The sequence below is a fragment of the Bufo gargarizans genome, chromosome 8, assembly GCF_014858855.1.
Source record: "Bufo gargarizans isolate SCDJY-AF-19 chromosome 8, ASM1485885v1, whole genome shotgun sequence".
Taxonomy (NCBI): Eukaryota; Metazoa; Chordata; class Amphibia; order Anura; family Bufonidae; genus Bufo; species Bufo gargarizans.
The window spans coordinates 192,037,403-192,063,764 of record NC_058087.1 but is presented as its reverse complement, the minus strand read 5'-3'; the positions used below and the strand labels follow the sequence as shown (position 1 = coordinate 192,063,764).

The 26,362-nt window shown below is 49.9% G+C and overlaps 1 protein-coding gene across 2 annotated transcripts in view; it reads left to right on the top strand.

Annotated features, from left to right (window-relative positions):
• The window catches only part of QPRT (quinolinate phosphoribosyltransferase), a 34,247-nt gene extending 8,482 nt beyond the window's left edge, over positions 1-25,765 (top strand). The window contains exons 2-5 of one of the 2 annotated variants that reach the window (XM_044304236.1): positions 1,199-1,487; positions 22,342-22,616; positions 22,984-23,115; positions 25,208-25,765. In XM_044304236.1, coding sequence (XP_044160171.1) covers positions 1,199-1,487; positions 22,342-22,616; positions 22,984-23,115; positions 25,208-25,450 — 939 coding nt within the window. In that variant the 3' untranslated portion in view covers positions 25,451-25,765. The remainder of the gene's footprint in view (positions 1-1,198; positions 1,488-22,341; positions 22,617-22,983; positions 23,116-25,207) is intronic. The other variant, XM_044304237.1, reaches the window with a different exon arrangement.
• Positions 25,766-26,362: the final 597 nt, after the last annotated feature.

The window sequence follows — 26,362 nt, the reverse complement described above, 5'->3', positions numbered from 1 at the left end:
TAACGTGTGGGGCGCAGAGTGTTATAACGTGTGGGGTGCAGAGTGTTATAACGTGTGGGGTGCAGAGTGTTATAATGTGTGGGGCGCAGAGTGTTATAACGTGTGGGGCGCAGAGTGTTATAATGTGTGGGGCGCAGAGTGTTATAACGTGTGGGGTGCAGAGTGTTATAATGTGTGGGGTGCAGGGGGTTATAATGTGTGGGGCGCAGGGGGTTATAATGTGTGGGGCGCAGAGTGTTATAATGTGTGGGGTGCAGGGGGTTATAATGTGTGGGGTGCAGGGGGGTTATAGCATGTGGGGTGATGACAGGGGGTTATAACGTGTGGGGTGCAGAGTGTTATAATTGTGGGGTGCAGAGTGTTATAATTGTGGGGGCGCAGAGTGTTATAATTGTGGGGCGCAGAGTGTTATAACGTGTGGGGCGCAGAGTGTTATAATTGTGGGGCGCAGAGTGTTATAACGTGTGGGGTGCAGAGTGTTATAACGTGTGGGGTGCAGAGTGTTATAACGTGTGGGGTGCAGAGTGATATAACGTGTGGGGTGCAGAGTGTTATAATTGTGGGGTGCAGAGTGTTATAACGTGTGGGGTGCAGAGTGTTATAACGTGTGGGGTGCAGAGTGTTATAACGTGTGGGGCGCAGAGTGTTATAACGTGTGGGGCGCAGAGTGTTATAATGTGTGGGGCGCAGAGTGTTATAACGTGTGGGGCGCAGAGTGTTATAACGTGTGGGGCGCAGAGTGTTATAACGTGTGGGGCGCAGAGTGTTATAATGTGTGGGGTGCAGGGGTTTATAATGTGTGGGGTGCAGGGGGTTATAGCATGTGGGGTGATGACAGGGGGTTATAACTTGTGGGGTGCAGGGGTTATAATTGTGGGGTGCAGGGGGTTATAATTGTGGGGTGCAGGGTGCTATAATTGTGGGGTGCAGAGTGTTATAATTGTGGGGTGATGACAGGGGGTTATAATTGTGGGGTGATGACAGGGGGTTATAATTGTGGGGTGATGACAGGGGGTTATAATTGTGGGGTGCAGGGTGCTATAATTGTGGGGTGCAGGGTGCTATAATTGTGGGGTGCAGGGTGTTATAATTGTGGGGTGATGACAGGGTGTTATAATTGTGGGGTGATGACAGGGTGTGGGGTACAAGGAGGCGGAGTCTATCAGGAGATGTCAGGGATGATTACTGTCCTCCGCAGATGCTGACGGCTCCCGGTGATCTCAGGCTTCTCCTGCCTCGTTGCCGCTTACAGCAGCTGGCTCGGGACTGGCTGGCGGAGGATGCCCCTTTTCTGGACTTTGCTGGGTGGGCTGCTTCCGGTGGGGCACAGGGCTGTCAGGAGGCAGTACTGCTCTGTAAGTCTGCGGGGGTGCTGGCAGGGTGCCCCTTCTTTCAGGCTGTTTGTGAAGAGGCCGGCTGCAGCGTGGAGTGGGAACATAGTGACGGCGCGTGGCTGGAGCCGGTGACCAGAGTGGCCACAGTCCGAGGTGAGACCCCTGAACCTGACAAATGATGGGATGAGAACATGTGAGGGGCACAGAAAACAGCTGGGAGGTCTCTCCCGAACATAGTCACATCCCCTACACTACCTAACCCTTACTTTCACTGTAGTCCTCGTGCTGTCAGTCTTACTGCAGTCATCGTGGTGTCAGTCTCACTGTAGTCATCGTGGTGTCAGTCTCACTGTAGTCATCGTGGTGTCAGTCTCACTGTAGTCATCGTGGTGTCAGTCTCACTGTAGTCATCGTGGTGTCAGTCTCACTGTAGTCATCGTGGTGTCAGTCTCACTGTAGTCATCGTGGTGTCAGTCTCACTGTAGTCATCGTGGTGTCAGTCTCACTGTAGTCATCGTGGTGTCAGTCTCACTGTAGTCATCGTGGTGTCAGTCTCACTGTAGTCCTCGTGGTGTCAGTCTCACTGTAGTCCTCGTGGTGTCAGTCTCACTGTAGTCCTCGTGGTGTCAGTCTCACTGTAGTCCTCGTGGTGTCTGTAACGGACCGTTTCAGCAGGCAAGGGGTTAAAATCTGTTTAGGCGATATGCCCTTTCTGAGAGACAGGCACAGCTACTGCAGAACACCAACCTCCAGAACTGGATACAAAATAGCACTCCAAACTGGAACCTCGCAAATAGCTGTCAGCAGACGAACAGGAAAAGCGTATCCGTCAGCTTACACTCCTGGCAATCAGTCTCCAACAGCATACAGGGAATCCCCCCAATGACGAGACAAGGCTCCGTGTTGAGGGTCAAGCAGTGCTCTCACTGTACTTCAGGTACAGCCTCTTTTATTCATAAAAACCAAACATAGTACTGCCCACCGGGTTTTGAAATCCAACCAATCAATATCTTACAACACACACAATGCAAGTACAGCAACCAATCTTTCACGCCCCCTAGAGGACCAGAAGGGAGACTGCGACACAGGACAGATACAACACACCCCCACAATGCATCATGGTTTCCTCCTCTCTGTCCCAGAGACAACCAAGGGCAATCCAATTATCTCTCAGGACAAAGGGGAGATCGCCAATACACATGTGGAGACAACAGGACAGACATCACCATTTAAACACACAATGGGACAATAGAACCACACCCAGCATATTCCTCCCAAGCTGACAAGTTACACTTATTATAAGTTGTTACAACTTTGTGAGGTTACATTGTCCATACATATAACTTACATCAATTTAAACAGTATAACTTTGGGACAAACCTATCCAAAATTCCCTGGAATAGGTTCAGGGGTTTAAAAGTTAGCAAAAGTATCTCAAAGGGCCGTAATCCTGGAGCAGGAGGCTGGCAAACAGCCCCCTACAAAACACCGTGGCGAGGTTGGTTTCGCCACAGCCCCTAAGTATTTCAAGCTGCTTATTTAGATCCAAGATCTGGGCTTCCAAATGTGCAACATTATGGCATCTAGTGCAAATATATTCACCCTCGTGTGGCTCTTCAAGGCACGGAAACTGCAGAGGACACACACTTAGTGGCATTGTCCATGGAGCACATGTTTAATGGGGATGAACAGTAAAGAAGTAAAACAGTAAATGTGAGTTAGACTTAGACCCTGTCTGCTGCAGTTGGAGGACGAGCTGGAATCAAGTCAACAACACACAAGGACATTGCATCCAACCTTAGTTTCCTGCTCCTTGTCTTAAGCTCCACTGAATGAGAAGCCACTTAGTGCAGTAAGCCTCAGGAAGAGCGAGCTCTGGAGAGTTCACGGGTCCAATGTATAGCACCTGGTTGCCCAGGCCTCTCCGCTTAATCAAGCAGAGGAATCAAAAAAGTTTTAAATGGCAGAACTAAAATGCAAAAACTGAACTTCCAAGGATCTCTGCTTCAAACCACATCAGCCACCTGCAATCCCTCCCACAAAATCCCTCCCAGCACCAGAAGTCCTATTCTTTAACTCAATAAGAAGCCACTTAGTACAGCAAGCCTGTATTTATTCCTATGACTTTCAGCGGGAAGGAGTCGAACCGCTGGTGACGCTTCCGGAAGGTGGGACGCTGGTGCTGTCCTTGATGAAAATATTTATTTGTAGTCCTCACAGTAGTCCCCCTCCACTGCACATTGAGCTCCACACAGGTCACAGAGCATGCTCACTACTATCTCCTATAGAATAGCTAATGTGGAGATCACCTCCCTCCCTTTTCTGCACAGGTCACAGAGCATGCTCACTACTCTCTCCTATAGAATAGGTAATGGGGAGATCACCTCCCTCCCTCTTCTGCACAGGTCACAGAGCATGCTCACTACTCTCTCCTATAGAATAGGTAATGTGGAGATCACCTCCCTCCCTTTCCTGCACAGGTCACAGAGCATGCTCACTACTCTCTCCTATAGAATAGGTAATGTGGAGATCACCTCCCTCCCTTTTCTGCACAGGTCACAGAGCATGCTCACTACTCTCTCCTATAGAATAGGTAATGGGGAGATCACCTCCCTCCCTCTTCTGCACAGGTCACAGAGCATGCTCACTACTCTCTCCTATAGAATAGGTAATGTGGAGATCACCTCCCTCCCTTTCCTGCACAGGTCACAGAGCATGCTCACTACTCTCTCCTATAGAATAGGTAATGTGGAGATCACCTCCCTCCCTCTTCTGCACAGGTCACAGAGCATGCTCACTACTCTCTCCTATAGAATAGGTAATGTGGAGATCACCTCCCTCCCTTTTCTGCACAGGTCACAGAGCATGCTCACTACTCTCTCCTATAGAATAGCTAATGTGGAGATCACCTCCCTCTCTTTTCTGCACAGGTCACAGAGCATGCTCACTACTCTCTCCTATAGAATAGGTAATGGGGAGATCACCTCCCTCCCTTTTCTGCACAGGTCACAGAGCATGCTCACTACTCTCTCCTATAGAATAGGTAATGGGGAGATCACCTCCCTCCCTCTTCTGCACAGGTCACAGAGCATGCTCACTACTCTCTCCTATAGAATAGGTAATGTGGAGATCACCTCCCTCCCTTTCCTGCACAGGTCACAGAGCATGCTCACTACTCTCTCCTATAGAATAGGTAATGTGGAGATCACCTCCCTCCCTTTCCTGCACAGGTCACAGAGCATGCTCACTACTCTCTCCTATAGAATAGGTAATGTGGAGATCACCTCCCTCCCTCTTCTGCACAGATCACAGAGCATGCTCACTACTCTCTCCTATAGAATAGGTAATGTGGAGATCACCTCCCTCCCTTTCCTGCACAGATCACAGAGCATGCTCACTACTCTCTCCTATAGAATAGGTAATGGGGAGATCACCTCCCTCCCTCTTCTGCACAGGTCACAGAGCATGCTCACTACTCTCTCCTATAGAATAGCTAATGTGGAGATCACCTCCCTCCCTTTCCTGCACAGGTCACAGAGCATGCTCACTACTCTCTCCTATAGAATAGGTAATGGGGAGATCACCTCCCTCCCTCTTCTGCACAGGTCACAGAGCATGCTCACTACTCTCTCCTATAGAATAGGTAATGTGGAGATCACCTCCCTCCCTCTTCTGCACAGATCACAGAGCATGCTCACTACTCTCTCCTATAGAATAGGTAATGGGGAGATCACCTCCCTCCCTTTACTGCACAGGTCACAGAGCATGCTCACTACTATCTCCTATAGAATAGGTAATGTGGAGATCACCTCCCTCCCTCTTCTGCACAGGTCACAGAGCATGCTCACTACTCTCTCCTATAGAATAGCTAATGTGGAGATCACCTCCCTCTCTTTTCTGCACAGGTCACAGAGCATGCTCACTACTCTCTCCTATAGAATAGGTAATGTGGAGATCACCTCCCTCCCTCTTCTGCACCGGTCACAGAGCATGCTCACTACTCTCTCCTATAGAATAGCTAATGTGGAGATCACCTCCCTCTCTTTTCTGCACAGGTCACAGAGCATGCTCACTACTCTCTCCTATAGAATAGGTAATGGGGAGATCACCTGCCTCCCTTTTCTGCACAGGTCACAGAGCATGCTCACTACTCTCTCCTATAGAATAGCTAATGTGGAGATCACCTCCCTCCCTTTCCTGCACAGGTCACAGAGCATGCTCACTACTCTCTCTTATAGAATAGGTAATGGGGAGATCACCTCCCTCTCTTTTCTGCACAGATCACAGAGCATGCTCACTACTCTCTCCCATAGAATAGCTAATGTGGAGATCACCTCCCTCCCTTTCCTGCACAGGTCACAGAGCATGCTCACTACTCTCTCCTATAGAATAGCTAATGTGGAGATCACCTCCCTCTCTTTCCTGCACCGGTCACAGAGCATGCTCACTACTCTCTCCTATAGAATAGGTAATGGGGAGATCACCTCCCTCCCTTTACTGCACAGGTCACAGAGCATGCTCACTACTATCTCCTATAGAATAGGTAATGTGGAGATCACCTCCCTCCCTCTTCTGCACAGGTCACAGAGCATGCTCACTACTCTCTCCTATAGAATAGCTAATGTGGAGATCACCTCCCTCTCTTTTCTGCACAGGTCACAGAGCATGCTCACTACTCTCTCCTATAGAATAGGTAATGTGGAGATCACCTCCCTCCCTCTTCTGCACCGGTCACAGAGCATGCTCACTACTCTCTCCTATAGAATAGCTAATGTGGAGATCACCTCCCTCTCTTTTCTGCACAGGTCACAGAGCATGCTCACTACTCTCTCCTATAGAATAGGTAATGGGGAGATCACCTGCCTCCCTTTTCTGCACAGGTCACAGAGCATGCTCACTACTCTCTCCTATAGAATAGCTAATGTGGAGATCACCTCCCTCCCTTTCCTGCACAGGTCACAGAGCATGCTCACTACTCTCTCTTATAGAATAGGTAATGGGGAGATCACCTCCCTCTCTTTTCTGCACAGATCACAGAGCATGCTCACTACTCTCTCCCATAGAATAGCTAATGTGGAGATCACCTCCCTCCCTTTTCTGCACAGGTCACAGAGCATGCTCACTACTCTCTCCTATAGAATAGGTAATGGTGAGATCACCTCCCTCCCTCTTCTGCACAGATCACAGAGCATGCTTACTACTCTCTCCTATAGAATAGGTAATGGGGAGATCACCTCCCTCTTTCCTGCACAGGTCACAGAGCATGCTCACAACTCTCTCCTATACAATAGGTGATGTGGAGATCACCTGCCTCCCTTTTCTGCACAGGTCACAGAGCATGCTCACTACTCTCTCCTATAGAATAGGTAATGTGGAGATCACCTCCCTCCCTTTTCTGCACAGGTCACAGAGCATGCTCACTACTCTCTCCTATAGAATAGGTAATGGTGAGATCACCTCCCTTTCCTGCACAGGTCACAGAGCATGCTCACTACTCTCTCCTATAGAATAGCTAATGTGGAGATCACCACCCTCCCTCTTCTGCACAGGTCACAGAGCATGCTCACTACTCTCTCCTATAGAATAGGTAATGGGGAGATCACCTCCCTCCCTTTTCTGCACAGGTCACAGAGCATGCTCACTACTCTCTCCTATAGAATAGGTAATGGTGAGATCACCTCCCTTTCCTGCACAGGTCACAGAGCATGCTCACTACTCTCTCCTATAGAATAGCTAATGTGGAGATCACCTCCCTCCCTCTTCTGCACAGGTCACAGAGCATGCTCACTACTCTCTCCTATAGAATAGCTAATGTGGAGATCACCTCCCTCTCTTTCCTGCACCGGTCACAGAGCATGCTCACTACTCTCTCCTATAGAATAGGTAATGTGGAGATCACCTCCCTCTCTTTCCTGCACCGGTCACAGAGCATGCTCACTACTCTCTCCCATAGAATAGGTAATGGGGAGATCACCTCCCTCCCTCTTCTGCACAGGTCACAGAGCATGCTCACTACTCTCTCCTATAGAATAGGTAATGGGGAGATCACCTCCCTCCCTCTTCTGCACAGGTCACAGAGCATGCTCACTACTCTCTCCCATAGAATAGGTTATGTGAGATCACCTCCCTCCCTTTTCTGCACAGGTCACAGAGCATGCTCACTACTCTCTCCTATAGAATAGGTAATGGTGAGATCACCTCCCTCCCTTTTCTGCACAGGTCACAGAGCATGCTCACTACTCTCTCCCATAGAATAGGTAATGGTGAGATCACCTCCCTCCCTCTTCTGCACAGATCACAGAGCATGCTCACTACTCTCTCCTATAGAATAGGTAATGGTGAGATCACCTCCCTCCCTTTTCTGCACAGGTCACAGAGCATGCTCACTACTCTCTCCTATAGAATAGCTAATGTGGAGATCACCTCCCTCCCTTTTCTGCACAGGTCACAGAGCATGCTCACTACTCTCTCCTATAGAATAGGTAATGGGGAGATCACCTGCCTCCCTTTTCTGCACAGGTCACAGAGCATGCTCACTACTCTCTCCTATAGAATAGCTAATGTGGAGATCACCTCCCTCCCTTTCCTGCACAGGTCACAGAGCATGCTCACTACTCTCTCTTATAGAATAGGTAATGGGGAGATCACCTCCCTCTCTTTTCTGCACAGATCACAGAGCATGCTCACTACTCTCTCCCATAGAATAGCTAATGTGGAGATCACCTCCCTCCCTTTCCTGCACAGGTCACAGAGCATGCTCACTACTCTCTCCTATAGAATAGCTAATGTGGAGATCACCTCCCTCTCTTTCCTGCACCGGTCACAGAGCATGCTCACTACTCTCTCCTATAGAATAGGTAATGGGGAGATCACCTCCCTCCCTTTACTGCACAGGTCACAGAGCATGCTCACTACTATCTCCTATAGAATAGGTAATGTGGAGATCACCTCCCTCCCTCTTCTGCACAGGTCACAGAGCATGCTCACTACTCTCTCCTATAGAATAGCTAATGTGGAGATCACCTCCCTCTCTTTTCTGCACAGGTCACAGAGCATGCTCACTACTCTCTCCTATAGAATAGGTAATGTGGAGATCACCTCCCTCCCTCTTCTGCACCGGTCACAGAGCATGCTCACTACTCTCTCCTATAGAATAGCTAATGTGGAGATCACCTCCCTCTCTTTTCTGCACAGGTCACAGAGCATGCTCACTACTCTCTCCTATAGAATAGGTAATGGGGAGATCACCTGCCTCCCTTTTCTGCACAGGTCACAGAGCATGCTCACTACTCTCTCCTATAGAATAGCTAATGTGGAGATCACCTCCCTCCCTTTCCTGCACAGGTCACAGAGCATGCTCACTACTCTCTCTTATAGAATAGGTAATGGGGAGATCACCTCCCTCTCTTTTCTGCACAGATCACAGAGCATGCTCACTACTCTCTCCCATAGAATAGCTAATGTGGAGATCACCTCCCTCCCTTTTCTGCACAGGTCACAGAGCATGCTCACTACTCTCTCCTATAGAATAGGTAATGGTGAGATCACCTCCCTCCCTCTTCTGCACAGATCACAGAGCATGCTTACTACTCTCTCCTATAGAATAGGTAATGGGGAGATCACCTCCCTCTTTCCTGCACAGGTCACAGAGCATGCTCACAACTCTCTCCTATACAATAGGTGATGTGGAGATCACCTGCCTCCCTTTTCTGCACAGGTCACAGAGCATGCTCACTACTCTCTCCTATAGAATAGGTAATGTGGAGATCACCTCCCTCCCTTTTCTGCACAGGTCACAGAGCATGCTCACTACTCTCTCCTATAGAATAGGTAATGGTGAGATCACCTCCCTTTCCTGCACAGGTCACAGAGCATGCTCACTACTCTCTCCTATAGAATAGCTAATGTGGAGATCACCACCCTCCCTCTTCTGCACAGGTCACAGAGCATGCTCACTACTCTCTCCTATAGAATAGGTAATGGGGAGATCACCTCCCTCCCTTTTCTGCACAGGTCACAGAGCATGCTCACTACTCTCTCCTATAGAATAGGTAATGGTGAGATCACCTCCCTTTCCTGCACAGGTCACAGAGCATGCTCACTACTCTCTCCTATAGAATAGCTAATGTGGAGATCACCTCCCTCCCTCTTCTGCACAGGTCACAGAGCATGCTCACTACTCTCTCCTATAGAATAGCTAATGTGGAGATCACCTCCCTCTCTTTCCTGCACCGGTCACAGAGCATGCTCACTACTCTCTCCTATAGAATAGGTAATGTGGAGATCACCTCCCTCTCTTTCCTGCACCGGTCACAGAGCATGCTCACTACTCTCTCCCATAGAATAGGTAATGGGGAGATCACCTCCCTCCCTCTTCTGCACAGGTCACAGAGCATGCTCACTACTCTCTCCTATAGAATAGGTAATGGGGAGATCACCTCCCTCCCTCTTCTGCACAGGTCACAGAGCATGCTCACTACTCTCTCCCATAGAATAGGTTATGTGAGATCACCTCCCTCCCTTTTCTGCACAGGTCACAGAGCATGCTCACTACTCTCTCCTATAGAATAGGTAATGGTGAGATCACCTCCCTCCCTTTTCTGCACAGGTCACAGAGCATGCTCACTACTCTCTCCCATAGAATAGGTAATGGTGAGATCACCTCCCTCCCTCTTCTGCACAGATCACAGAGCATGCTCACTACTCTCTCCTATAGAATAGGTAATGGTGAGATCACCTCCCTCCCTTTTCTGCACAGGTCACAGAGCATGCTCACTACTCTCTCCTATAGAATAGCTAATGTGGAGATCACCTCCCTCCCTCTTCTGCAGAGGTCACAGAGCATGCTCACTACTCTCTCCTATAAAATAGCTAATGTGGAGATCACCTCCCTCCCTTTCCTGCACCGGTCACAGAGCATGCTCACTACTCTCTCCTATAGAATAGGTAATCGTTAATTTCTAACGATAATTTGTTTTCCCTTAGTCCTAACAGTGGCACAGATGGGGTATTCTGCCCCTGTGGACTGGTTAGGACAGGTGGAAGTTTAATGAAACATAAAAATAAAAAACACTGGCATGCACACGCCCTCCCTGCCCCCTATAAAGAGGGGCGTAGCCTCATGCTGTTGTGTAGTAACAAGTAGACAAAACCCATAATTAAAAAACAAGGGGGGGAAATTTGTGTGCCACTGTTAGGACTAAGGGAAAACAAATTATCGTTAGAAATTAACGATTCCCTTACGTCCTAACCAGTGGCACAGATGGGGATTTAGCAAGTAGAAACCCCCATGGGAGGGTCCTCATGCCTGGCGGAAGATAACACTGTCCGGCCAAATGAGGAATAACTATGTATTCTAGTATCCACTCTATAGTGTGAGATAAAAGTGGAGTGAGAACTCCAAGAAGCTGACTTACAGATCACATCCAATGGGATCGAGCTTCTCTCTGCAAAAGAAGTGGCCACTGCTCGAGTAGAGTGGGCCCTTACAAATTCAGGGGGCTCCGAGCCCTGAGACATATAAGACTCCCGAATTGCCTCTTTAATCCAGCGACTGATGGAGGGCTTAGAGGCTTTCCTCCCCTTATGGGTACCGGAAAAAAGGATAAGGAGGTTTTCATCCTTCCTAAATACCTTGGAGCGTTCCAGGTAAATCCTAAGACATCTCGCAACGTCGAGGGTATGGAGCCCTCTTTCCTCAGAGGAGGGGGATGGAGCCAATGTTGGTAGGGAGATCACCTGGTTAATATTATCAAAGGAGGGAACCTTTGGGATGAAGGTAGGTAAAAATTTGAGGAGTACCCGATCCTGCAGGAACTTTGTATAAGGCTCAAAGGCAGAAAAAGCCTGGAGTTCCCCAACTCGCTTTGCAGAGGTAACAGCCAACAAGAAGGTGATCTTCCAGGTCAGGAACCTGAATCCCGCCTCCTCTAGGGGCTCAAAGGGGGGAGATGTTAACCCCCTGAGCACGACCGATAAATCCCAAACAGGGATAGGTCTGATTACTGTAGGCTTTAATCTTGAGGCTCCCTTCAGGAATCTCTTGATAAGGGGGTCTTGAGAAACCGCTCTGTTGAGACAAGCAGAGATTGCTGAAATCTGCACTTTAAGGGTAGCAGGTGATAGCCCTTTATCCAGACCGTCCTGTAGAAACTGTAGGATCATCGGGATGGAAGCTTCAGCGGATGTTTGCTGATGCCTAGAACACCAGGACGAAAAAATCTTCCAGATTCTGGAGTAGGCCTTGTTGGTAGCTTCCGATCTGGAGTGCTCCAGGGTTCTCAAGACAGACCCCGATAGCCCTTCTATCCTTGGAAGGGACTGATCAACCTCCAGGCTGTCAGGTTGAACATTTGAAGATTTGAGGAGACCTGGGTGCCCCCCGACACCAGTACTCTCTCTGGGGGAAGCCTCAGAAATTGACCCCGACTCATCTGTAAGAGTTGGGTAAACCAAGCTCTTTTCGGCCAGTATGGGATAATGGCTATAACTGACGCTTGGTCCTGCCTGATTTTCATCAAGACCCTTGGTATCAAGGAAATTGGAGGGAAGATGTAGGCCAGCCTGAACCTCCATGGGATTGACAGTGCATCTATTGCCACCGGGTTGTCCTCCCTGTAAAGGGAGCAATACCTCTCCACCTTGGTGTTGAACCTCGTTGCCATGAGATCGATCTCTGGCATGCCCCACCTGAGCGTTATCTCCTTGAAGACCTCTGGATGAAGTGACCATTCTCCGGTAGGAAGACCTCGGCTCAGGCGATCCGCAATCACATTGTGAACTCCGCGAATGTGAACGGCTGATACGTGGGTGAGGTTCAGTTCTGCCCAATCCAAAATCACCCCTATCTCTCTCAGGAGACTTTGTGACCTCGTGCCTCCCTGCTTGTTGATATACAACACAGCGGTCATGCTGTCTGATTGTACCTTCACTGCCTTCCCCCGAATGATGGGAGCAAAATGAAGAAGAGCTAGCCTGATTGCTCTGATCTCCAGGAGATTCGATGACAATAACCTCTCCTGAGGTGTCCAGGTTCCCTGGACTGTCTTGTCCTGAAGATGCGCACCCCAGCCTACTAGGGATGCGTCTGAAGTAAGTATGATCCAAGAGCGCTGGATCAGGGACTTGCCGTCCGTGAGGTGGGACCACCACCTCAGAGAGGACCGGACTTTGTAAGGCAGGGAGAGCACGGAATTGAGTCCCCTTGGACTGTGATTCCACTTGGCTAATACTTCCGACTGGAGCGGACGTAGATGCCATAATGCCCAAGGTACCGCCTCTGCGGTTGAAGACATTAGTCCCAACATCCTCATCCATGTTCGGATTGTTACCCGTTTGGGTACAGAGAGGGAATGGGCTGTCTGTTGCACGGATTGCTTTCTTTCGGGAGTGAGATGAATCATCATCCTGACTGAATCCACCATGAACCCCAGGAACCTTACTGAGGTGGCTGGTTGAAGCTGGGATTTGTCCCAATTGATTACCCATCCTAACTGATGTAGGAATGTAACAGCCTGTTGGATGTGTTGGGACAGGATCGCTTGGGAAGGGGCTCTGAGGAGCCAGTCGTCCAGGTATGGAACTATACTCAAGCCTTGAAGCCTTAGTGCGGCCACCACAGAGACCACCACCTTGGTGAAAGTGTGTGGGGCTGAAGAGATCCCAAACGGGAGGGCCACAAACTGAAAATGCTTTAGGACCCCCCCGATATTTACCGCGATCCTTAAGAATCTTCTGGACCCAGGATGGATGGGAATATGGAGATAAGCATCCTTGAGGTCCAAGGTTGCCAAGAAATCTCCCGGCATAAGAAGATTGGTCACTGACTGGATAGTTTCCATACGGAACTTCTTTTGTCTTATGAAACGGTTGAAGAACCTCAAATCTATAATCATTCTCCACCCTCCTGTACTCTTGGGTACCAGGAAAACTGGGGAGTAGATACCTGTTCCCCTCTCTAGGAGAGGAACCTCTTCTAAGGCCCCCTTCTGGAAGTATTCTAGTACGTAACTTTCTAGAATCTTCTGCTTGTTGCTGGGAAGAAGCCTTGTCTGGACAAATTTGTCCAGAGGCCGACTGCTCAGGTCTACAAGGTAGCCCTGGGAGATTACACGCAGGACCCAACTGTCCTGGATATGATCCTGCCAACAAGGTAGAAAGTGTCGTAGGCGACCGCCTACGGGAATGTGGGGAGAAGGGAGCCCGAGATCTCCAGTCAGACCGGCAAAATACCAAGAGCCTCGAGGAGGCCCGCAATCAGAGCGCTGAGGACTTCTTGGGGGGTCTAGAACCCCGAGAGGATTTCCCTCCTCTACGGGAACCCCAATTCCTCTGGGGTCTGGGTTGCGGTTCCGCTCTGGAACCATACCCTCTGCCCCGACCACGAAAGGACTGCTGGGGAAGGGACTTGCCCTTCTTGTCCGACAGCCCCTCCATTATATGGTCTAGCTCTGCACCAAAGAGCCTGCCGGGTTCGTACGCCATGGCACAAAGATTGTGCTTCGAGGTCGTATCTGCCTTCCAGGGCTTCAACCAAAGCGGACGCCTGCCCGCGGTTGACAGAGCCATAGACTTAGATGCCAGCTTAAGTTGTTGTGGAGCTGCGTCACACAAATAGTCAATGGCAAGGCTGGCCGTCTTGCATGAGGCCAGAATGTCATCCCTAGAGACCCCCTGGTCCAGGTCAGACTCAATTTGGGAAAACCTCGTTTTTAAGAAATTCGCCACTTCGGACGACGCAATCGCGACTGAGGCGGAGGCCGAGGCTGAAGAATAAGCGCGCCTAAGGGCGCAGTCCGCCTTCCTGTCCATCGGGTCCAACAAACTTGACCCGTCGTCTGAAGGGATCAGGGTCCTCCTGGAAAGCTTCGCGATGGCCATGTCCACCTTAGGGACAGGCCCCCAGGAAGATACCTGATCCTCCTTGACCGGAAACACGGCCTTAAACCTTTTGGTCAACACTGGACCTTTTTCTGGCTTTCTCCACTCTGTTTTCATCAGAGACAGGAGAGAATCATCCGCTTTGAAGGCCCTAGGCCCCCTAGAGGCAGAGGATGAGGCTTCCCCCGGGTCAACGTCCTGGTCCCCCGACCGGACGGATTTTAGTAGCCGCTGGGCCTTCTCCAGCGGGAAAAAATAGGAGAAACCATCCTCCTCGTCCGAGGAGGAAGCGGAGCCCTCCCTCGCCTCCTGACCCCCCGAGACCTCCATCGCACGATGGGGGGAGGAGGGACGATGACGCTTGGCGACCAAGGCACTCTTCAGCTCCTGTATGGAGGCGTTGACTTGGGACATGTTTGACTCCATGTACCCTTTTACCCAATCCACCACATCGTGGACAGATGGCTCCAACTGGGGGAGTGACTTGGCCCTACAGGGTGGGCAGCGGGAGAAATCGTACGAGTCCTCCAGGACAATCTGGCAATCATGGCACTGCAAGTGGCGCCTCTTGCCCGCGGATTTCCGGCTGGGGTCACGCTCTCCTCCGTCACCGGTAGACGACATGGCTGAAAATCAAAGAAACATGAATTTAACAAAATTCAAGAAAAATAGAGCTTAATCGCAAGTTTCAGGATCTTTACCCAGAAGATCCTAGCAAGCTCTTTATAATAAGACAACAACTGATTTACAGCACAGAGGTAACAAGACTCTCTAGCACCAAACCACACTCAAGGTTGACAGCAAGCTGCGCTCCAGGAGACTGAACCTGGAGCTTCACCAGGTTTAAATAGGGCTTCTTGGCGCCAAAACGAAAGTCCCGCCCCCAAAGGGGGCGGGGTAAACCTCCGATTTTAATTCCTTGAAAAACAAGGAAAAAGATCTCTGTATTAGGGCCCAGAAAGGGACCCAGCACATATTAAAGGCCCCTTGGCCTAATTTCACTAAAATACACCTCCGGCCGCGCTAACAAACGGCCGGAGCGAAAAACCGGAAGTGACGTTACTTAACGTCACTCCCGCAAGATGGCGGCGCCCAGCAACATGCGGGACGCCGCTTCACCGCTCCAGCCAACCATCCGTCGGCCGGAGCGAAAACCCGGAAGTGACGTAACCCGACGTCACTTCCGCAAGATGGCGGCGCCCAGCAACATGCGGGACGCCGCTTCACCGCTCCAGCCAACCATCCGTCGGTCGGAGCGAAAACCCGGAAGTGACGTAACCCGACGTCACTTCCGCAAGATGGCGGCGCCCAGCAACATGCGGGACGCCGCTTCACCGCTCCAGCCAACCATCCGTCGGTCGGAGCGAAAACCCGGAAGTGACGTAACCCGACGTCACTTCCGCAAGATGGCGGCGCCCAGCCGAACATGCGGGCACCGCTACCGCCGCTCCAGCCACTCCACCCCGAACAGAGGTACAACCTAGACAGGGCATAAGGAGACCAGCTAAGGCCGGAGGGTATCCTCCGGCCGCATAGGGGGAGCGGCACAGGTCCTAGGAACCTATAAAGAAAAAAGGGAATCGCACTCTCTCCACCACAAGGATGGAGGAGTGCACCACCCGTCCCGTCCTGTCCGCAGGACAGAAAAAAACACAACAGCATGAGGGCTACGCCCCTCTTTATAGGGGGCAGGGAGGGCGTGTGCATGCCAGTGTTTTTTATTTTTATGTTTCATTAAACTTCCACCTGTCCTAACCAGTCCACAGGGGCAGAATACCCCATCTGTGCCACTGGTTAGGACGTAAGGGAATGGTGAGATCACCTCCCTCCCTTTCCTGCACAGGTCACAGAGCATGCTCACTACTCTCTCCTATAGAATAGGTAATGGTGAGATCACCTCCCTCCCTTTCCTGCACAGGTCACAGAGCATGCTCACTACTCTCTCCTATAGAATAGGTAATGGTGAGATCACCTCCCTTTTCTGCACAGGTCACAGAGCATGCTCACTACTCTCTCCTATACAATAGGTGATGTGGAGATCACCTCCCTCCCTCTTCTGCACAGATCACAGAGCATGCTCACTACTCTCTCCCATAGAATAGGTAATGGGGAGATCACCTCCCTCCCTCTTCTGCACAGATCACAGAGCATGCTCACTACTCTCTCCCATAGAATAGGTAATGTGGAGATCACCTCCCTCCCTCTTCTGCACAGATCACAGAGCATGCTCACTACTCTCTCCTATAGAATAGGTAATGGTGAGATCACCTCCCTCCCTTTTCTGCACAGGTCACAGAGCATGCTCACTACTCTCTCCCATAGAATAGGTAATGGTGAGATCACCTCCCTCCCTTTTCTGCAGAGGTCACAGAGCATGCTCACTACTCTCTCCTATAGAATAGGTAATGGGGAGATCACCTCCCTCCCTCTTCTGCAGAGGTCACAGAGCATGCTCACTACTCTCTCCTATAGAATAGGTAATGGTGAGATCACCTCCCTTTTCTGCACAGATCACAGAGCATGCTCACTACTCTCTCCTATAGAATAGGTAATGGTGAGATCACCTCCCTCCCTCTTCTGCACAGATCACAGAGCATGCTCACTACTCTCTCCTATAGAATAGGTAATGGTGAGATCACCTCCCTCCCATTTCTGCACAGGTCACAGAGCATGCTCACTTCTCTCTCCTATAGAATAGGTAATGGTGAGATCACCTCCCTTTCCTGCACAGGTCACAGAGCATGCTCACTACTCTCTCCTATAGAATAGGTAATGGGGAGATCACCTCCCTCCCTTTTCTGCACAGGTCACAGAGCATGCTCACTACTCCCTCCTATAGAATAGGTAATGGTGAGATCACCTCCCTCCCTCTTCTGCACAGATCACAGAGCATGCTCACTACTCTCTCCTATAGAATAGGTAATGGGGAGATCAGCTCCCTCCCTTTTCTGCACAGGTCACAGAGCATGCTCACTACTCTCTCCTATAGAATAGGTAATGGTGAGATCACCTCCCTCCCTTTCCTGCACAGGTCACAGAGCATGCTCACTACTCTCTCCCATAGAATAGGTAATGGTGAGATCACCTCCCTCCCTTTTCTGCACAGGTCACAGAGCATGCTCACTACTCCCTCCTATAGAATAGGTAATGGTGAGATCACCTCCCTCCCTCTTCTGCACAGATCACAGAGCATGCTCACTACTCTCTCCTATAGAATAGGTAATGGGGAGATCACCTCCCTCCCTTTTCTGCACAGGTCACAGAGCATGCTCACTACTCTCTCCTATAGAATAGGTAATGGTGAGATCACCTCCCTCCCTTTCCTGCACAGGTCACAGAGCATGCTCACTACTCTCTCCCATAGAATAGGTAATGGTGAGATCACCTCCCTCCCTTTTCTGCACAGGTCACAGAGCATGCTTACTACTCTCTCCTATAGAATAGGTAATGGGGAGATCACCTCCTTCCCTTTACTGCACAGGTCACAGAGCATGCTCACTACTCTCTCCCATAGAATAGGTAATGGTGAGATCACCTCCCTCCCTTTTCTGCACAGATCACAGAGCATGCTCACTACTCTCTCCTATAGAATAGGTAATGGGGAGATCACCTCCCTCCCTTTTCTGCACAGGTCACAGAGCATGCTCACTACTCTCTCCTATAGAATAGGTAATGGGGAGATCACCTCCCTCCCTTTTCTGCACAGATCACAGAGCATGCTCACTACTCTCTCCTATAGAATAGGTAATGTGGAGATCACCTCCCTCCCTTTTCTGCACAGGTCACAGAGCATGCTCACTACTCTCTCCTATAGAATAGCTAATGTGGAGATCACCTCCCTCCCTTTCCTGCACAGGTCACAGAGCATGCTCACTACTCTCTCCTATAGAATAGGTAATGGGGAGATCACCTCCCTCCCTTTTCTGCACAGGTCACAGAGCATGCTCACTACTCTCTCCTATAGAATAGGTAATGGTGAGATCACCTCCCTTTACTGCACAGGTCACAGAGCATGCTCACTACTCTCTCCCATAGAATAGGTAATGGGGAGATCACCTCCCTCCCTTTTCTGCACAGGTCACAGAGCATGCTCACTACTCTCTCCTATAGAATAGGTAATGGGGAGATCACCTCCCTCCCTTTTCTGCACAGGTCACAGAGCATGCTCACTACTCTCTCCCATTGAATAGTTAATGTGGAGATCACCTCCCTCCCTTTTCTGCACAGGTCACAGAGCATGCTCACTACTCTCTCCTATATAATAGCTAATGTGGAGATCACCTCCCTCCCTTTTCTGCACAGGTCACAGAGCATGCTCACTACTCTCTCCCATAGAATAGGTAATGTGGAGATCACCTCCCTCCCTTTTCTGCACAGGTCACAGAGCATGCTCACTACTCTCTCCTATAGAATAGGTAATGTGGAGATCACCTACCTCCCTTTTCTGCACAGGTCACAGAGCATGCTCACTACTCTCTCCCATAGAATAGGTAATGGGGAGATCACCTCCCTTTTCTGCAGAGGTCACAGAGCATGCTCACTACTATCTCCTATAGAATAGGTAATGGTGAGATCACCTCCCTCCCTTTTCTGCACAGGTCACAGAGCATGCTCACTACTCTCTCCTATAGAATAGGTAATGGGGAGATCACCTCCCTTTCCTGCACAGGTCACAGAGCATGCTCACTACTCTCTCCTATAGAATAGGTAATGGGGAGATCACCTCCCTCCCTTTCCTGCACAGGTCACAGAGCATGCTCACTACTCTCTCCTATAGAATAGGTAATGGGGAGATCACCTCCCTCCCTTTTCTGCACAGGTCACAGAGCATGCTCACTACTCTCTCCTATAGAATAGGTAATGGTGAGATCACCTCCCTTTACTGCACAGGTCACAGAGCATGCTCACTACTCTCTCCCATAGAATAGGTAATGTGGAGATCACCTCCCTCTCTTTCCTGCACAGGTCACAGAGCATGCTCACTACTCTCTCCCATAGAATAGGTAATGGGGAGATCACCTCCCTTTTCTGCAGAGGTCACAGAGCATGCTCACTACTCTCTCCTATAGAATAGGTAATGGGGAGATCACCTCCCTCCCTTTTCTGCACAGGTCACAGAGCATGCTCACTACTCTCTCCTATAGAATAGGTAATGTGGAGATCACCTCCCTCCCTTTCCTGCACAGGTCACAGAGCATGCTCACTACTCTCTCCCATAGAATAGGTAATGGGGAGATCACCTCCCTCCCTTTTCTGCACAGGTCACAGAGCATGCTCACTACTCTCTCCTATAGAATAGGTAATGGGGAGATCACCTCCCTCCCTTTTCTGCACAGGTCACAGAGCATGCTCACTACTCTCTCCCATTGAATAGTTAATGTGGAGATCACCTCCCTCCCTTTTCTGCACAGGTCACAGAGCATGCTCACTACTCTCTCCTATAGAATAGGTAATGGTGAGATCACCTCCCTTTTCTGCACAGGTCACAGAGCATGCTCACTACTCTCTCCTATAGAATAGGTAATGGTGAGATCACCTCCCTCTCTTTCCTGCACAGGTCACAGAGCATGCTCACTACTCTCTCCTATATAATAGCTAATGTGGAGATCACCTCCCTCCCTTTTCTGCACAGGTCACAGAGCATGCTCACTACTCTCTCCCATAGAATAGGTAATGTGGAGATCACCTCCCTCCCTTTTCTGCACAGGTCACAGAGCATGCTCACTACTCTCTCCTATAGAATAGGTAATGTGGAGATCACCTACCTCCCTTTTCTGCACAGGTCACAGAGCATGCTCACTACTCTCTCCCATAGAATAGGTAATGGGGAGATCACCTCCCTTTTCTGCAGAGGTCACAGAGCATGCTCACTACTATCTCCTATAGAATAGGTAATGGTGAGATCACCTCCCTCCCTTTTCTGCACAGGTCACAGAGCATGCTCACTACTCTCTCCTATAGAATAGGTAATGGGGAGATCACCTCCCTCTCTTTCCTGCACAGGTCACAGAGCATGCTCACTACTCTCTCCTATAGAATAGGTAATGGGGAGATCACCTCCCTCCCTTTTCTGCACAGGTCACAGAGCATGCTCACTACTCTCTCCTATAGAATAGGTAATGGGGAGATCACCTCCCTCCCTTTTCTGCACAGGTCACAGAGCATGCTCACTACTCTCTCCTATAGAATAGGTAATGGGGAGATCACCTCCCTCCCTTTTCTGCACAGATCACAGAGCATGCTCACTACTCTCTCCTATAGAATAGCTAATGTGAAGATCACCTCCCTCCCTTTCCTGCACAGGTCACAGAGCATGCTCACTGTTCTCTCCTATAGAATAGGTAATGGGGAGATCACCTCCCTCCCTTTTCTGCACAGGTCACAGAGCATGCTCACTACTCTCTCCTATAGAATAGGTAATGGGGAGATCACCTCCCTCCCTTTTCTGCACAGGTCACAGAGCATGCTCACTACTCTCTCCCATAGAATAGGTAATGTGGAGATCACCTCCCTCTCTTTCCTGCACAGGTCACAGAGCATGCTCACTACTCTCTCCCATAGAATAGGTAATGGTGAGATCACCTCCCTCCCTTTTCTGCACAGGTCACAGAGCATGCTCACTACTCTCTCCCATAGAATAGGTAATGGTGAGATCACCTCCCTTTTCTGCACCGGTCACAGAGCATGCTCACTACTCTCTCCTATAGAATAGGTAATGGGGAGATCACCTCCCTCCCTTTTCTGCACAGGTCACAGAGCATGCTCACTACTCTCTCCTATAGAATAGGTAATGGGGAGATCACCTCCCTCCCTTTTCTGCACAGGTCACAGAGCATGCTCACTACTCTCTCCTATAGAATAGGTAATGTGGAGATCACCTCCCTTTTCTGCACCGGTCACAGAGCATGCTCACTACTCTCTCCTATAGAATAGGTAATGGGGAGATCACCTCCCTCCCTTTTCTGCACAGGTCACAGAGCATGCTCACTACTCTCTCCTATAGAATAGGTAATGGGGAGATCACCTCCCTCCCTTTTCTGCACAGGTCACAGAGCATGCTCACTACTCTCTCCCATAGAATAGGTAATGTGGAGATCACCTCCCTCCCTTTTCTGCACAGATCACAGAGCATGCTCACTACTCTCTCCCATAGAATAGGTAATGGTGAGATCACCTCCCTCCCTTTTCTGCACAGGTCACAGAGCATGCTCACAGGTCACAGAGCATGCTCACTACTCTCTCCTGTAGAATAGGTAATGTGGAGATCACCTCCCTCCCTTTTCTGCACAGGTCACAGAGCATGCTCACTACTCTCTCCCATAGAATAGGTAATGGTGAGATCACCTCCCTTTTCTGCACAGGTCACAGAGCATGCTCACTACTCTCTCCCATAGAATAGGTAATGGTGAGATCACCTCCCTCCCTTTTCTGCACAGGTCACAGAGCATGCTCACTACTCTCTCCCATAGAATAGGTAATGTGGAGATCACCTCCCTCTCTTTCCTGCACAGGTCACAGAGCATGCTCACTACTCTCTCCCATAGAATAGGTAATGGTGAGATCACCTCCCTCCCTTTTCTGCACAGGTCACAGAGCATGCTCACTACTCTCTCCCATAGAATAGGTAATGGTGAGATCACCTCCCTTTTCTGCACCGGTCACAGAGCATGCTCACTACTCTCTCCTATAGAATAGGTAATGGGGAGATCACCTCCCTCCCTTTTCTGCACAGGTCACAGAGCATGCTCACTACTCTCTCCTATAGAATAGGTAATGGGGAGATCACCTCCCTCCCTTTTCTGCACAGGTCACAGAGCATGCTCACTACTCTCTCCTATAGAATAGGTAATGTGGAGATCACCTCCCTCCCTTTTCTGCACAGGTCACAGAGCATGCTCACTACTCTCTCCCATAGAATAGGTAATGGTGAGATCACCTCCCTCCCTTTTCTGCACAGGTCACAGAGCATGCTCACTAGTCATAGGGAAGAGATAAACTTCTAACCCCCTGATTGTGAGCTCCCCTTTATTATACAGGGAAGTCATCATGGTGGTGTGGTTTCATCTTTCACCTCTGTAGATGGGGTCCTGGGACTCATGTTAAATTGTTAATGTTCCCCATGTTCCAGGTCAATTGAATGATCTCCTCCTGGCAGAGCGCCCAGCACTCAACGTCCTGTCCCGGGTCAGCGGAGTGGCCACAGTGGCTAGACAAGTATCAGAGCAGGCGCGGGCAGCCGGATGGCCAGGGCAGGTTACAGGTACCCGCAAAACTACTCCTGGATTTCGCCTGCCAGAGAAGTATGGCCTACTAGTGGGAGGAGCCGGAACACACCGTTACGGGATTGGGGATCTCATCATGTTGAAGGATAACCATATATGGGCAATGGGAGGAGTCAGAAAGGTGAGTAAACGCTGGCTGCATATAGTTCTGGACACCCTAAGGCTATGTTCACACACGGCATAATTTTTTGCTGAACTCCCTGCACCTACTGCAGAAAGAATGGCATTCACATGTACGAACGTGGTCCTCCTACAATGTGTCCTCCTAAATGTCCATCCCATGATGTGTCCTTCTAAATGTCTCCCCACAGTGTATCCTCCTTAATGTCCTCCGCACAGTGTGTCCTCTATTGGTCTGCCACTACTATGGGGGGTGCCAGCTGCTACAGTCATGTTGACAATCTTTACATACATGTCCAGTTAATGACATTGCTGCATAACCCATGTACTCGGTGATGACATGTACTGTGTGTGTCCTGCCATCCCAGGCTCTACAGGCTCTGCACACTCTGGCTGGGCGCACCATAAAGGTGGAGGTGGAGTGCAGATCCGTGGAGGAAGCCTTAGAGGCTGCAGAAGCTGGAGCAGATATCATCATGCTGGATAATTTCACTGCAGAGGTACCGGAATATGAAAGGTTACACTACATCCACCATTAGTACACCATCATCACCTACATCCACCACGAGTACACCATCATCATCACCTACATCCACCACGAGTACACTGTCATCACCCTACATCCACCACGAGTACACCGTCATCAACCTACATCCACCACGAGTACACCGTCATCATCACCTACATCCACCACGAGTACACCGTCATTACCCTACATACACCACGAGTACAACGTCATTAACCTACATACACCACGAGTACAACGTCATTAACCTACATACACCACAAGTACACCGTCATCACCCTACATCCACCACGAGTACACCGTCATCAACCTACATCCACCACGAGTACACCGTCATCAACCTACATCCACCACGAGTACACAGTCATCAACCTACATCCACCACGAGTACACAGTCATCAACCTACATCCACCACGAGTACACAGTCATCAACCTACATACACCACGAGTACACCGTCATCAACCTACATACACCACGAGTACACTGTCATTACCCTACATCCACCTCGAGTACACCATCATCAGCCTGCATACACCACGAGTACACCATCATTACCCTACATCCACCACGAGTACACCGTCATCAACCTACATACACCATGAGTACACCATCATCAACCCACATATATACCAGTACCTCATCATCACCCACATCCACCACGAAAACACTGTCATCAACATACATCCACCACGAGTACACCGTCATCAACCTACATACATCCTAGTACATCATCATCACCCTACATCCACCACGAGTAGACTGTCATCACCCTACATCCACCACGAGTACACCGTCATCAACCTACATCCACCACGAGTACACCGTCATTACCCTACATACACCATGAGTACACAGTCATTACCCTACATACACCACGAGTACACCGTCATCAACCAACATACACTACGAGTACACCGTCATCACCCTACATCCACCACGAGTACACCGTCATCACCCTACATCCACCACGAGTACACCGTCATCAACCTACATCCACCACGAGTACACCGTCATCAACCTACATCCACCACGAGTACACCGTCATTACCCTACATCCACCACGAGTACACCGTCATTACCCTACATCCACCACGAGTACACCATCATCAACCTACATACACCACGAGTACACCATCATCAACCTACATACACCACGAGCACACCATCATCAACCTACATACACCACGAGCACACTGTCATTACCCTACATCCACCACGAGTACACCGTCATCAGCCTACATACACCATTAGTACACCGTCATCAACGTAAATACACCACGAGTACACCGTCATCAACCTATATACACCACGAGTACACCGTCATCAACTCCCATATTGAAGAAAACCCAGGAGGATAGAATGCCTCAGCTTGTTCTCTACCCCCAACATATGACTACTACCCCCATTCTCAGAGATATTTAGAAACACATCCCCCTCCCCTGTCTGTACTATCACTAGCAGGGGCCGGTGATCACTACCCCCAACATCTGACTACTATCCCCGGTCTCAGAGTTTTCCAGAAACACATCCCCCTTCCTTGTCTGTACTGTCACTAGCAGAGGCTGGGGATCACTACCCCAACATCTGACTACTACCCCCAGTCTCAGAGTTATCCACAAACACACACCGCTCCCCTGTCTGTACTATCACTAGCAGGGGGCGAGGTTCGCTACCCCCAACATCTGAATACTACCCTCAGTCTCAGAGTTATTCAGAAACATCCTTTCCCACCAGCACTGGGGTAAGGTACACTGTACCCTCGGTGCTGGTATTATGTGGGGTAGGTACACTGTACCCTCGGTGCTGGTATTATGTGGGGTAGGTACACTGTACCCTCGGTGCTGGTATTATGTGGGGTAGGTACACTGTACCCTCGGTGCTGGTATTATGTGGGGTAGGTACACTGTACCCTCGGTGCTGGTATTATGTGGGGTAGGTACACTGTACCCTCAGTGGTGATATTATGTGGGGTAGATACACAGTATCCTCAGTGCTGGGTTAGGTATCAGGGGTTGTGCGTTCCTCCGAGGTGACCCCCTTCCCTTCTCTTTTCTCCCTCCATAGTTATTGCACCGAGCTGCTCTTACTATAAAGACTGCTTTTCCTGGAATCGTGGTGGAAGCTTCTGGAGGCGTCTCCCCACAGAACTTCCTCCAGTTCTTGGGCCCTCATGTGGACATGGTGTCCATGGGGTGTCTCACGCAGGGACCTCCAAGTGTCGACTTCTCTTTAAAACTAGCCAAAGGCTTAAAGACCAATGGTGGCCTCCATCACCCCTGCATCGCAGTGTCCAGTGAAGATCAATGAAGACCAAGATTTTAGCCCCACCAAACCACTTAATGGCCCCACCCCAATTCACTGTGTACTGTGCATCCCAAATGTCACCAATGTGTACATAGAAGCTTGGACACCAGAGAAGAGAGAACAGTACCATATAGACACCAGGCCATGACCTTTTCTCCTGCATTGACTTTATATACCCCGAAAATGGCACCACGAGATGCCAATACAGCACCATGAGATGCAAATGCAACACCACGAGATGCCAGTACAACACAAGGTACCAGGCAACACCACAAGATGGATTACCCACAATTATTATTAAAGATCTCAGTTCTGTTATTGCTGTCCTCCTGTTCATGATTTTAGAGCTTCTCTAAGGACTGGTACAGAGCCAAGTAAAAGTGGTGCAAGGAAAATGTGATGCCCATATTCCTAAAAAATCTCTAGGTTAGGATTGCAGCTCTGGGGTCCTAGGTTCGAATCCAACCAAGAACAGCATCTGCATAGAGTTTGAATGTTCTCCCCATGTTAGAAGACATACTGGTAGGGAACTTAGATTGAGAGCGCATTGGGGGCAGGTTGAAGCTAATGTCTGCAAAGCGCTTGTTTTTATGAGGATGTGTGCAGAGGGTCTGCTGTGGATGTAGTGAGGTGAGTAGAAGCCTGGACAGAGGGGCGGCTGTGGATGTAGTGCGGTGAGTAGTAGCCTGGACAGAGGGGCGGCTGTGGATGTAGTGAGGTGAGTAGAAGCCTGGACAGAGGGTCTGCTGTGGATGTAGTGAGGTGAGTAGAAGCCTAGACAGAGAGGCGGCTGTGGATGTAGTGCGGTGAGTAGTAGCCTAGACAGAGAGGCGGCTGTGGATGTAGTGAGGTCAGAAGAAGACTGGACAGAGAGAAGGCTGTGGATGTAGTGAGGTAAGTAGAAGCCTGGACAGA